Raw genomic sequence first — 13,898 nt, forward strand, 5'->3', positions numbered from 1 at the left:
TTTTAAAGATAATAAAATCACAGCTGTTGGGATGTTAAACCTTATTTTTTAAAAATTCTAGCTTAAAAAACTGCCGCAGCATAATTCCTAAAACATCCCATTATTACAAGGAATGTTTTGTGTTGGCACTCAGGCTTCCTCTTGAAAAGTGGCTGCCGGGGACAAGAGTAGGTTGATCATATGGAGAGGGGGACACTGATTACTTTTGCCTGGGTATTTGTGTTAAGACTCTTTTCTAGTGTAATTAACCTGTCAAGAACTCAGTGGTTTCTGGTCAATACACTAGATTATAAGGAAAATAGGAAAAACATGTAGCAGTCCAGACTTGAATTTTTTCTAATGCCACTGCAGTCCCATCTAGAGAACAATGTAATCTATAGATGGAGCTATTAAAATGCTGCGTTTTACTGGATGGCAGGCAGTCCTATGCGTATGAACAGAGACTAGGCTGGATGCAAGGGGGAAGTCTGAGGAGAATGGTTTACCAGTTAGTGGTCCCGATTTCCCTAACTCAGAGTGCAAAGTTGAAACGAACACAATTGGTACTCCTATAAAAAATTGCTGGCTCCTTAGTAGTAGTCCCCCTTCTCCCCCTTCTGGCCCAGGGGATGGTGGATATGAGTGTTAAAATATTGGCACCAGGGTAACTATGAAGGGGTTGGGGGCATTCGAGGCTTGAACTGTCACCCTGGGAGGGAAAAATACTGTAGCCTCAGTTCTCCTGGCTCCTGATTATCAGGATGTACACAGATAATGAGCAGAATGTTGCTTTGGTCCTGCTGGCCCAGAATAGGCTGTTCTTTGATCAAAGGAGGTGAACAAAAGGATGTGCAAAAATCCTGGCAATGACTAGTTCGTTCGGCACTCATTGTCAGGTACACCTCTCTTATCTCCCCCAAACTTCGATGGCACCTCCTGCACAGCTCTTTTGAGATGAGACCCCAGAAGGGTCCTCAGAGCTAACAAAATCTATCTGGTAATTGGTGGACAGATGCCACCTTCCTTAGCTGCTCAAAAACCACACCTTGATAACTAGTTGTTACCCATGAAAATGTGCTTCTGTACAAAGGCAGATTGGGGAGGAAATGTGATTGCTCCTTATAAGACCCATCCACCTCCCTATTATTGATGTCCACAGAACAGGCCATCCAGGGTCTGAAAGGTCCATGGAATGTGGAGGAAACAGGTGGTGTGGGGGGCCACACCTTCCTCCAAATGCTCTGGATCACATCTCTACTAACTGTCCTTTTTGGCTTGGGAATTGTCAAACATCTGGGCTGCCTTCCTGCAGAGCAGAGAAAACCAGTAGAGTTGGGGCGCGATGAGGACAGCATTGATCACGTTGCACATGAAGGGTATGTGGAATGGTGACTGCAGGAAGGACACCCCTATCTGTCGGCCGTAGGACCAGTACATAAAAGGGAAGAGGAGGATGCGACAGGTAAAGAAGGTCCCCAGGGTCAGGAATCCGTTCACTTTGTACACAAGTGTGTGCTGCTGCTTTAACTGCAAAAGGAGAGGAAGTAGGAAGAAGAGAGAAGAACCGGTCACCAGGGGGCTGGAACTGGTTTAGCCAACCCTTTGCCTTGTCTACTTAGGTCCAATAGCAATAAAGGTCATCCGGGGCAGGCACAGGAGACACAGCTAGACCCTCTGTGGGCCCGAGGGCTGCTTGGAATGCCTGTATTCGGGGGGTCCTTCAGACAACCAAAGATGGGGGTGAGGTGGGGCAGGTCATTGCTTGGATTGAATGTGTGTGTGTGAGAGAGTGATGAATGCATAGTGTGCATATACACATATACAACACGAAAATACACATCCACAGTGTTTGCATGTGTATTGTGTCTGTTTACAAGCATAGTGTCCGTGTAGTAGTACGTCTCTATGGAGTTGTGTGTGTATAGGTGTATGAATGCTCTGGGTTACTGTGGTCTAGGTATATATGGAAGGTTACTATGCAGAAGAGGGATTCTGTTTGTTCTGCTCCAGAAGACAGAATTAGGCCCAGAGGACCCTACAGAGACAAATTTACGCCTGATGTCACGAGGGGAGAATCTTAAAAGTGAGAATTGTCCCAGGGGCCCTCTCACTGGAGGTCTTCGTGCCAGTGCTTGACCCCTTCACTGAGTACATTGTAGAAAGGATTTCAGAGCTCCTGGGCGAGTAGGATTGGATGGGCTTTGAAGCTCCTTCCACCTCTTAAATTTCTATGATCCTCCATATGTAAAGTATGGACATATACAACCAGAGCAAGGGGGTGCGTGTCAAGTTCTTTTGATGGGAATGACTGCCACGTTGCTGCTTCTACAGGGATCCTGGCATTGTGTAAAGCCCTAAAGCAACAGACCATCTGGAATTTTGCCCTCCCCACAGGACTCAGAACATATGGTCATCCAGTGCAACTTCTGCCTCACTCTACCCGTCACTAAGGACTTTCTTTAGGATTGTAATTTGCTGATAAGGAAGGGTCCCTCTTTATCATCCATTCGCCACTACATTCACTTGCAGGATAATTTGGAGTCAATCACTCCCCTTCTTTCGGCTTCAGTTTCCTAATCTTTGAAATGAAAGGGTTGTGCTAGATATTTTCCTTAGTTCCCTTCTAGATCTGACACTGATTCTTTACATACCAAGATCAGAATCCTGCCCAGGGACACAAATGGAGTACTGAATTCTGCTGTGAAGATACAGCCTACAAAGAAGTCGCCACGTTTTCCCCTTAGTACCTGCAAGTGAAGAGAAACCAGGACCTGAGAAACATTTGCCTTCTGAGAGGAAGGGCAGCAGAACGCTGGGCAGGGTGTGGGGTTATGCCAAGATGGCTAACCTTGACAACAAAGGAACAATTAAAGAGTTGAACACAGGAGTTGAGGCAAGCAATGCCTGAGCAGCTGCCGTCATTGAGGAATGACATACACAGCCAGAGGATCACCATCCTTTCCAGGGAGTATATAGGAACCCACGTGCAGGCTCTCAACCATCTTTCCTTTATGGCCCTTTGGGCGAGTTCATGGAAATCCAATTCTAGCCAAATAAAAAGTATAACTTGCTCCTTGTTCTTCTGAAGGCTTTACCTTCATGGTGCCAAAACATGGGAGCAATTCCATGAAAAGAAAGTAACTACTTAAAATGATAAAGACAAAATTCCCCACCAGTTAAAGTTTTTACTTTTTAAAATAGTTGTTGCATTCTATGTAATGAGGACACAAGCTGCCTGGCACTATGGGAAGTGACAGCAGGAGCAGAGAGGTATATTGTGGATAGGATCAGTGTTCGTTTTTCCAAGTTTAAGTAAACCTGTTATCTTGTCCTGGCATGAAAATAAGCTAGAGTTCTTAAAAGCCCTATCAGGGGAGTGTAATCCAGTAGGCACCGGCAGGTCATATCTTGATGATGGAGACTTGCACCAAATGATGTGCCTACTGGCTAAGGAGTGCTAAACAGAAGCTTGGCCAAGGAGTGAATTTTTCAGCTATAACAAAACTCATGAAACGGACCAAAATTACTCAGAAAAATTGTCGTTCTATGAATACCATTTACATGGCTGGAATAAGGGACCGAGTCACTGGAGCCCACCAACTAAGGGAGCAAATGAAATTGTAAAGGGAAAGGACATCTGAGGGACAACTACAGTTCCACAGACTAGACAATAATCTTCTCTGCTCTTCTGAAACACAAGTTGCCACCGCAGTGATAATAACACTGTCCAGCTCTGAACACTCACCTGTGTAATGGGTACAAGAACAACCAGAATGAAAATATGGTGCATGAGCATGAGGCGGTCGTGCTTGATGAAGTTCCTAAAAATGGCAAGAGTGTGTTTCTTATCCTCGCCTCTATATCGGTACCAGTAGCAAATGTACATCGCACCTAGGTCGTAGGTCATGTATGGAATCAAAGCCCATATATATTCTCGAGCGAGCCAGTGCCTAGAGGGAAGTAAATGAACATTCAAAAGGCAGATTATGCAAGTGGAACCCAGGGGCCTGTCCACTAGAACTAATGTGCCGCCAACCCATTTGCTCCTTCCTTAAAGGTTATCATTCCAAGTGCTTGCCAATAAATAAAGAACATCTCTGCAAACAGAGAAAAGAAAATGCACGAGGAAGTTATTGAAGACTTGCTCTGGAGAGAGGGCGACTCGGTGAAGAAGCCAAAAATCAATCGGCATCACTTGCTACGTTTAAATGGAGCCGTTGGACGTTTCCTTTTGTCTAGATTGGCTGGTCCCTTGCAGTGGGTTTAACCGGCATTTTGTGGTACTTACAAGTCACCATCCCTCCGTGTTCCCAACACTTCCTCGTAAGAAACTGACAGGGGAGTCAGACCAAAGCTCATATTTCCAGTCTTACTCGGATGGGACTGACAAGCCATTACTCAGCAGGTTAGTTTGCATATGAAACCCCAGACCTACATATACACACCTCACAGTTCTCTATCTCCCAAGTATCCATCCAAGTCCCACTAGAAAACATAACCCCAGCCCTGGGAGTGGCTGTAACCTGTTGGGTGGCTTTTCCTGGCTAGACCCGCTCCAGTCCCACTTGCGTATTAATATGAAAATAGCCGAGTTATGCTGGTTATCCTGGAGAAGGGGTTGGTCTGAAAGGCAACTGCCTTGACAAGCCGCTTGTCACAGGCCTGACTAGCTAAGAGTAAGCCTTTTCCCAAGGGCTCCCCATGGATGCCTTTGGACCAAGGAGGAAAGAGAGCGCCCGCACATGGCTTCCTCAGTGCCAGTTAATGACTAACCATTCCACACATAAAAAACGCAGGGATGTACAATAAAACCCAGATTGCATACCCTGGGGAAGGTCCGAGGCAGCCTTGGGTGCAGCTTTCCTTTTGAGATGGTCCCCAGACTTCCTGTTCCTTAATTACACTTTGAGTAAACAATGGGAACTATGGTAGGGCAGGCCATGAATGGAGTAGCTGTAATGTAAATCAATTACCTGGGCTTTGCTCTGGCAGGGCCTAAAGAGGTGTGGTTAGGAGATGGCTCATCTCTAGCCCCATGGCTTGGATGAAGCAATTCCACAATTAGAATAACTACCCCTTTGAAAATAAGAGAAAGCTGCAGAAAGCCTGGTAAAACCAAGAGTTGTCTGACTTTAAAGGGGGAGCTCTAGGACCTTCCTAGTTACCAGAGCTCAAACATTCATAGCTCGAGGGCAAATGTCTTTAGAGTTTCCCTAACAAACTAGCTACATGCATTTGGGCAAAGCCTTTCCCAGCTCTGTAATTCTTACCTGAAAAAATGGAACAATAACCTGCCCCATTTAATTCACACATAGGGTTTTGGAAGTTTGAGGGATCGAAGAATCTGAAAGGCTTTTGAAAGAGACTAATCCAACTATCAGAGATTCCACTGGGGAAATTCCCTTCTGTACCTCAACTAGTCAAAATGAAGTTTATATGGTGGTAAAATGTTTGGGTATTTGTTGAAGACTTTTCTGGAGAGGCTAGGGCTCTTACGACATCCCAATATCATCAATGTCAGATGATTGAATTCAGAGCCGGACCAGCTTCACCTAGGGTCCATACATAGATTCTCCAGGGTCTATGAACTTGGAAGGGGAAAAAAGTGTACATTCTTTACTTCTACACTGACATCTAGCAGTTCTTCAGTTACACAAAAAGGATTAAGAACCCAATCTTAAAGCAATATAAAATGTTATTACTACTACTAAGAATCCTAATGAGGAGGTAAAGTCCAAAACTTCTTACCCTATTCCCTTTGTCACAAAGGGCCGATGTAGAAATATTTTAATTTCAAATATTTTTCAGAAATGTGTGTGTCTTGCCCTTGTTCCTATTTATTTTTCAACACAAACTTCATGCCATGTCTTTAATTGCAGAAACATAATCATTTGCTTCTGAAATATGTACCCTCTATTTAATCCTTGCAACAAGTATTTAGAACAACTTAGGGTTATAGCAGCTTATTTAGCCTACATCAGGCCCTTTGGTTTGGAAAGGTAGGCTTCAAAATCCTTATGACAAGTTAAAAGCAGGTTTAGGAGAGTTGTTTTCCTTGTACAGAGCTTTGCATAGTAAATGACAATCTGAGAGATGGCAAGAGTCTCAACAGCCATTGTGGTGAACCTATGTCACACATGCCAAAGAGGGCATGCAAAGCCCTCTCTGTGGGCATGTACGCCATCACCTGCCAGGGTTAATTACTAGAAAGCCAGAGGGACTTGGGCCAAGCTTCTCCCTTTCCCCTTTCCACTGTGCCTCCCCATCCCTTTGCCCAGCCGTCTAAAGGGAACTCTTACTCCCTGCCCTATCTGGGGTAAGGTAGGTAGCTTACAGATGGCAGAGCTGGAGGGGAGGTAAGCACTTGGGCAATCACTCTCCCTTAACCCCACCCCCCCAGGCCTGAAGAGGACATTCTTCACTTCACCCATCCCTCTTCCTGGCAGCCCAACAAAAGCACATTCTTCCTCCCCTATCTGAGGTAAAGGGGGGTGGGGGGGATGGCACGGCATAGCACATGGTCTCTAAAAGGTTAGCCATCACTGACCTAGAACAAAAATCCCACTTAGCAAATTCCCAATAGGTTGAAATACAGCCTTTAATTGAAGACCTCCAGTGACAAAAGTTCCATGATCTTCCTAAGGCAGCCCATTCCATATTTGGATGGCTCCAATCTGTGGGAAGTTTCTCCTCAGATCCAACCTAAACCTGTCTTACTCCCATATCTCCTACTGCCCCCAGTTACGCCCTCAGGGGCCAAGCAGAATAAAGCTCATCCCTCTTCCATAAGACTGTCCTTCAGATACTTAAGAGGGCTTTCATGTTCCTCAAAATCAGCAGCCCATGTACTTTTAAAGTATTTTGGTAACTATTTCAATATAATTGGTTTCCTTTTTAATCCTGTGCATTTTATGTATTTAAAAACATTTTCCTGAAGGAGTCCACAGATTTAATCTGTGGTATAAAAATGGTTAAGAATCCTTGCTCAAAGTCTTTTCCTGGATAAACCCCACCCCCACCCCCAAGTTATTTCAATATAATGTATTCTCCAGTCTCTCCACATCCTGGATGTCCTCTTTTGGACATACTCTAACTCACGGATGTCTTTCATAAAATGTAATGTCCAGAACTGAAGACAATACTCCCCAAATATGGCCTGGGTGAGGACCCAGTATAGCGTGACTATCGCCCATTCCCCTTTGCCTCGTGGAGAGGCAGTGATCCTCGCACCTCGCTCCCTATGTCAGCCACATTGAATTTGCTACACACTTTAAAATTTACTGCACTTTCACTGTCTAGCCATAATTCTTCCATCCTATATTTTTGGAACCAAAATGTATATTCCATTCATATTTATCTTTATTAGTAATAAATACTTAAGTTTACCAAAAGAAAATTCAACCCAGCCAAGAACTCCTTATGTGTGTCTCAGCCTCATTTCACTTTCTCTCTATAGCCTATAGCAACATCTCTTAGTTACTTTAATTAAAAAAAAAACTCTTATCTTGTAAATCTTAGAACTGATACAAAGTATTAGTTCCAAGGCAGAAGAACTAGACAATTGGGGTTAAGCAACTTGTTCAGAGTTACACAGCAAAGAAGTATCTGAGGTCAGATTTGAATCCAGGTCCTCCTGCCTATCCATTGAGCCACCTAGCTGCTGCCCTCCTAGTTACTTTTGAAGAATGCAGTGCAGGAGACGAATTAATCCCGAGTGGCATACAGATTCAAATCCAAGCATCAGATTTTCTACCGCAACAGATTTGCTCTGTGACCTTGGGCCCTTCACTTCTCTGTCTTTTCTTTTTCTCCTCTGCAAAATGAAGGCGCTGGACAGAGGGAGGCAGCAATTTCTTCCTTGTAGGGAACTCCCTAAAACTCGGTACACTATTGCAAATCAGTGCTTCATCTGTGATTCCAATCTTAGTTGTCTGGGACACCCAGAAAGTAAGCAACAAGCGTGCCCGTGGTTCACACAACTAAGACATATCAGTGACGGGGCAAGTCCCCTAATGCCTGTTGCCTAGCCCTTATTGCTCTTCTGCCTTGGAACCAACCCACAATATTGATTCTCACATAGGAGGTAAGGATTTTTTTTTTAAGTAATAATAAAACTTTTCTACTAAGCAACTTTCTTTTGGAAAGAAAATTTGCTCTTATTTTTGAAACCTTTTGTTTTCGGATCACCTTCCCCTCCATCAGCCCTGGTATAGGAAAAACAGCTCATTTTCCATAGCGTTTTGAGGGGGTACAAAGTGTTCTGACTTCCAACAAATCTGCGATATATGTCATACAAGCATTCTCTCTTCTGCAAATAGAGAAACTGAGGCTCTGTAACTCATACAAGGTCAAACAGCCACATTTAGAAAGCTAGTATTTGAACATTTAGGCCTTTTCTGACTCCAGGATCAACGTTCTTTGGTATATTGTCTCTCCCTGACTTAAGAATCAGAAGACTTAAGTTCAAAGCTAGACTGTAAGACTTCAGAGCTGTATAATAACTTTGGGAAATGATGAAGACTTCAGTTTCCTCATCTGTAAAAGTGACTAAAATTCTCTTCCAGTTTTAATGTAATGTAAGTTTATTTTGCCCTCCTTAAAATCTATCTGGGGCATTCTGGTCTCTCTAGGGAGACAGGTTCATCTTACAGAGCCCATCTCAAAATGAAGGGGACCACCATTCAAGTGGCTCCCAAGACCATTTTCCTACAACTCGTAACCCAGCCCGGATGAACAAAGGCTTGGAGCTGGGAAAAGAGAGGCAAAGAATGGAATAAAGTATTCTGAAATGAAAAGTCCGAGGCCACAGAGCCACCGAAAAATCACAGCCACAAGTCACGCAAACTAGACCTTCTGGTCCCCATTTTGACTGAAACATCATACTTCTCTATTATAGGAATAGATGAGGACTTGCCCACCTCCCGCCTAGTTTGGGCCGTATCATTTATAGGGTGGTTCTCTGAAAAGGAGTCCAGGATGCTGGCATCCAGAAACCCAGCTCTGCCAGGGATGGGAGTCTAGGGGAAAGAGCAGTGTAGCTTGTTTTGAGAAAGGTTGTTTCTTTCACATGAACACTACCAAGGGGCTGACCAAAGAAGAGGAGGTCATTGAAAGAACCAAAGTCTTTAATTCCCTTTACTAATCTAGGGAACTGCCTTTCCTGGTAACATTCCAATTCAGAATACTTTCATTTGAATGACAGATCATCATTCTCAATTTCTCACTTCCACAGTGACTTGCCCAGGATCATACAGCTAGTAAAATGCCTTAAGTCAAATTTTGAACTGTGCCCTAATATACACTGTTAAGTACTGTTACATTGCCAATTGATTTGCTTAAATGCTTTCCTTTGTTATAAGGCAGGTTCTTGGGGGGGCAGGGAGGAAGATTATGAGGGGAAATGACATAAAAACAAAAGGCAAGAGCAGCTAGGTCATTTAGTAGATTGAAAGCCAGGTCCCCAAAGATGGGAAGTTCTGGATTCAAATTTGGTCTCAGACATATCCGAGTTGTGTGACCTTGGGCAAGTCACTTAACTTCCCCTCCCCCCCAACCCTTACCACTTTTCTGCCTTAGAACCATCACATAGTATTGATTCTAAAGGATGGAAGGTATGGGTTAAAGGAAAAAAAAAAGCTTAGTCTTATTTTTGAAACCTTTTGTTTCTGGATCACCTTCATTTCAAAATACATCTCTCTCCTTTCTCTCCCCAGGAAACTGTCTCTTGTAATAAAAAATAAAGGAAAAAGAAGCAGTTCAGCAAACAGCTCAAACAACCTTGCTGGATCCTCCACCTATGCAAAAGAAAAGACATGACCCTTTTCTTTCTAAAAGCATCAAGTGTGTCCCAGATGCTTATTTCTCTCTATCAAGGTCCTGAAATTCTGTATTATTTCTCATGTGCAACTAGGAAAACTTGTGCTCTGTCTTGCATTGGGGCTTTGGGTTTTTGCCTGTGATCACAGTGTCCTGGGGGAGCCTGGAGCCAGGATCTTCATTCCCCTCTATCTACAGTTCTTTTTCTTAGACGACACTTCTTAATAAGAAGCCATTCACCATATTCCAGGGTGTGTTCACTAGACATTTTTTCAACTCGTTCTCGAAGGTAGGAAAGGAAACTGGGCGAAAGGGAGGAGATGATAAGGTCCTAAACTCCCAGAATCAGTAGCCTAGTGGTGGTACTGATAAAGGGGTGCCTGCAAGCCACTGATAAGCAGGCCCTTCTCCAAAAGATCCCCTGCCCGACGTTTGCTCCTCTCTCAATGGCCTCAGTTCTTACCTGTCTGTAATCACATCTTTGCAGTTCAAAATGACGGTGAACCCGGAGACAGTGGCCAGGACAGCCTGGATTGAGGAAACGAGCCTAACAGGCAGCAGGGGGTAGAGAAAAACAAGAAAAAGAGGCTTCATCACCCATCTTGGGGAACAATGAGGAGACTCTGGTCTGCCCCACCTCGGACTTCCAAACCACTAAGGAAGTCCCCACGCCCTGCACGGCCGCGGGCTAATCGTGGAGCATCAGTCCCCAAGAAAAAGCAGTCCCAGAGCCCAGCCCACACTGGTCCAAAGGCAGAGCGGTCTCCTCGCTCTGGGCTGCTCCCCCACCCCGAGCTGTACCCAGGATCACCGTGAGGGTCCGCGGAAAGGGAAGAGGCAGACAGCTCCCTGCGGCTTCCTTGCTGGCCGCGCACCCCTAGTCCCGTCTAGCGCAGCACCGCGAAGACAGTCGGGGATGCCGGAGGGTCCCCGGAGTCCCCCGCCGCCAAGGGCATCAGGGAGGCGGTCACCACATACCTGTTGCTGAACGTCAAACAGTCGATGACGGGCCATTGGGGAAGCTTCTGGTGCAGCCTCCAGGCGCAGAGCACGAAGAAGCCGGGGTAGAAAAGCGAGCCGCAGGCCAGCGTCAGCAGCATTGGTGCTGTGGGGCCCCGACCAGCGGCTCCGCGATCTGGCCCTCTCTGCTCAGTTCAGCCCCTCTCCCGAGCCCGGCCAGGCCCGGCGCGGCCCGCCCCGCCCAGGCCCGTCCCGTCCAGTCTGCCCACGCTCCTCCCACCGCCCACCTTCCTTCACCAGCGAGCTCCCTCTACCCAGCGCCCGCGGCCCCGCGTGATCAGGGCCGGCGGGCCGGATAGGAGTGCCGCCTCCCTGGCGCTAGCCTCCCGGCGCGGAGCCAGAAGGGGAGCGCGGGAGCCCGGGAGCCCCGGAGCCCGGGACGTGGCCGACCACGGGCCGCTGGGCGCTGCCCCTGCAGCGTCCCACCCGAGCGCCTGGCCGGGTTCGGAGAGCAGCGAAAGAGCGATCTGGCCCCGCCCCGAAAGTTCGTTCCCTTCCGCCCCTCAGCGCGGGGAGGGGGGGCCTCGGGGAGCTGGGAAGCCCCGAGAAAGAGCCCTCAGGCTGAGGGGCAAGCTGAGGGGCGGGTCCCTAGGGCAAGAAAGGCGTCTGTTCCGTCACTCTGCTTAGCTGCTGGCCTCCCTCTCCACTGTCCCACCCCACCCTTCACCACTCCCCATCTCACCCCCACCCCCATGAACCCGAGAAATAAACAACTCGAGACAGTTTACCGACTCTCCTTAGCGCTTACTCTGGCCCCAAAAGCAACTAGTCCGTCCCCCCAAGATCATGTTCTATTGGGGAAAACAGTACATATGACCAGCAACCATTTATTTATTTATTTATTTATTTAAACCCTTACCTTCCCTCTTGGAATCAATTGGTTCCAAGGCAGAAGAACGGTAAGGGCTAGGCAATGGGGGTCAAGTGACTTGCCCAGGGTCACACAGCTGGAAAGTGACTGAGGTCAAATTTGAACCCAGGACCTCCTGTCTCTTGTCCTGACTCTCAATCCACTGAGCTACCCAGCCGCCCCCCCCCCCTACCATTTATTAAGTGTCTACTGTGTGCAAAATACGGTATGGGACACTGGAGATCCCAAATCAAAAAAGGGTCACCCTGTCCTCAAGGCGTTTACATTCCATTGATACAGTATGAACGGTTATTGACTGTGTATACTTCCAGGCATAGGGAACAGCCTGGTAACAGCAACAACTTGGATGCATGAAGTAAATAGCACCCGTAATAAATCTGGAAAGATAGTCTGGAGCCAGGTTGGAAAGGGCTTTACGTTAGCCTTTCTCTAGGTCAAGAACCTCAAGAGGTTCTTGAACAAACCAGGGTGGGCTGCCCCCTCCTGGGACAGCGGCCATCTAGCTATTTGCCAAGATGTTTCCCACTACAGATGCCTGTTTGCTGACAGAGCCCGGGACAAGACGGGCTTGCTTTTTTTTTTTTAATTACTGTAAAGATATTTTACCAATTACATGTAGTAACACATTTCCACATACATCTTCCAAAGTTATAGGATCCAAATTGTCTCCCTGCCTCCTTTCCTCCTCTCCTCCCAGAGCTGGCACGCAATTCAATCTGGGTATTATCACACCAAACATGCTTCCATAGTCATCATTTTTGTAAGAGAATAATCATATAAAACTCAACCCCCAAAACATAAACCCAAATAAACAAGTGACAAATCCTATGTTTTCATCTGCAGGTCTCTTCCAACAGTTCTTTCTCTGGAGGTGGAGAGCATTCTTTATCCCTCCGAATTGTCCTGGAGGATAATTGTCCTGCTGAGAATAGCTAAGTCTATCACATGTGATAGGTCCGCAGTATTGTTGTTTCTGCCTACAATGTTCTCCTGGTTCTGCTTATTTCACTCTGCATCAGTTCAAGCAGGTTTTTCCAGCTCTCTCTGAAATCATCCTGTTCATCATTCCTTACAGCACAATAGGATTCCATCGCCATCATATACCACAATCGGTTCAGCCATTCCCCAATTGAGGGACATCCCTTCAGTTTCTAATTCTTTGCCACCACAAAAGGAATTGCTATAAATGTTTTGGTACAAGTAAGCCCCCCCCCCCCTTTTTAATTTTATTTCTTTGGCATATAGACCTAGTAGTGGTATAACTGGATCAAAAGGTATGCATTTTTTTAAAGCCCTTTGGGCATAGTTCCAAATTACTCTCCAAAATGGTTGGATCAGTTAGCAACTCCACCAACCATGCACTAGTGTTCCAATTTTGCCACATCCCCTCCAAAATTTACTACTTTCCTTTACTGCCATATTGGCCAATCTGATAGGTATGATGTAGTACCTCAGTCTTGTTTTAATTTGCATTTATCTAATCAAGAGGGACTTAGAACAATTTTTTCCCCATAAGATTATTGATAGCTTTAATTTCTCTATCTGAAAACTGCTAATTCATATCCTTTGACCATTTGTCAATTGGGGAATGAAGGTCTGGTTTTTGAGAGCAAGAGATACCAAGTTCCATTTTGCAGTCTGTCGATCCCCACCAGAAAACAACAACAACAACAACTCCAGAAAGCATTGTCTAGAAAAAGATCTATAAAGGAATGGCCCCGGATAATAATGTGGGGAAGGAGGATACACTTGAAATCAATTCCATTGTCTGAGTTTTTCTTCAGTCTGTTCTAGAGAAGCACACTCCAGATTTTGAGTATCATGTTATCTTTCTTCCTAGTGTCCTTTTCCCTGTTCCCTGGTCCCTCTTTCCTACTACTGCCAAAATAATTTTTCTTAAATAAACATCTGACCATGCAATTCTCTTATTCAATCAACTCCAAGGGCTTGATTAGCATCAATTAGAAACTCCTCTAATCAATGATACATATAAAACCCAGTTGAATTGCTTGTTGGCTATAGGAGTAGGGAGGGAAGAAGAAAGGGAAAGAATATGAATCATGTAGCTTTCAAAACCCTTTAGAACCTGTCCCCAAATTATCTTTCCAGCTTCACTGGACATTATTCCCAGTCCCATACTCTGCAATCCATCAACTAGCTACCTCTCTATTCCTCACCAGCAGTACACAACAGTCTGTCTCTCATCTCCTTG

At 45.6% G+C, this 13,898-nt stretch overlaps 1 protein-coding gene across 1 annotated transcript; it reads right to left on the reverse strand.

Moving 5' to 3' along the window:
- Positions 1–1,036: 1,036 nt before the first annotated feature.
- TLCD3A (TLC domain containing 3A) lies at positions 1,037–11,419 on the reverse strand. The gene is made up of 5 exons (XM_001370351.4): positions 10,774–11,419; positions 10,259–10,342; positions 3,725–3,929; positions 2,631–2,726; positions 1,037–1,506 (listed from the first exon to the last, which is right to left on the reverse strand). Exons 1-5 carry the CDS (start codon positions 10,893–10,895, stop codon positions 1,237–1,239), a joined length of 777 nt encoding a protein of 258 aa, XP_001370388.1. The 5' UTR covers positions 10,896–11,419; the 3' UTR covers positions 1,037–1,236.
- Between the last annotated feature and the right edge of the window lie 2,479 nt (positions 11,420–13,898).

This window comes from Monodelphis domestica, chromosome 2 (genome assembly GCF_027887165.1).
Source record: "Monodelphis domestica isolate mMonDom1 chromosome 2, mMonDom1.pri, whole genome shotgun sequence".
In the NCBI taxonomy this organism is placed as follows: domain Eukaryota; kingdom Metazoa; phylum Chordata; class Mammalia; order Didelphimorphia; family Didelphidae; genus Monodelphis; species Monodelphis domestica.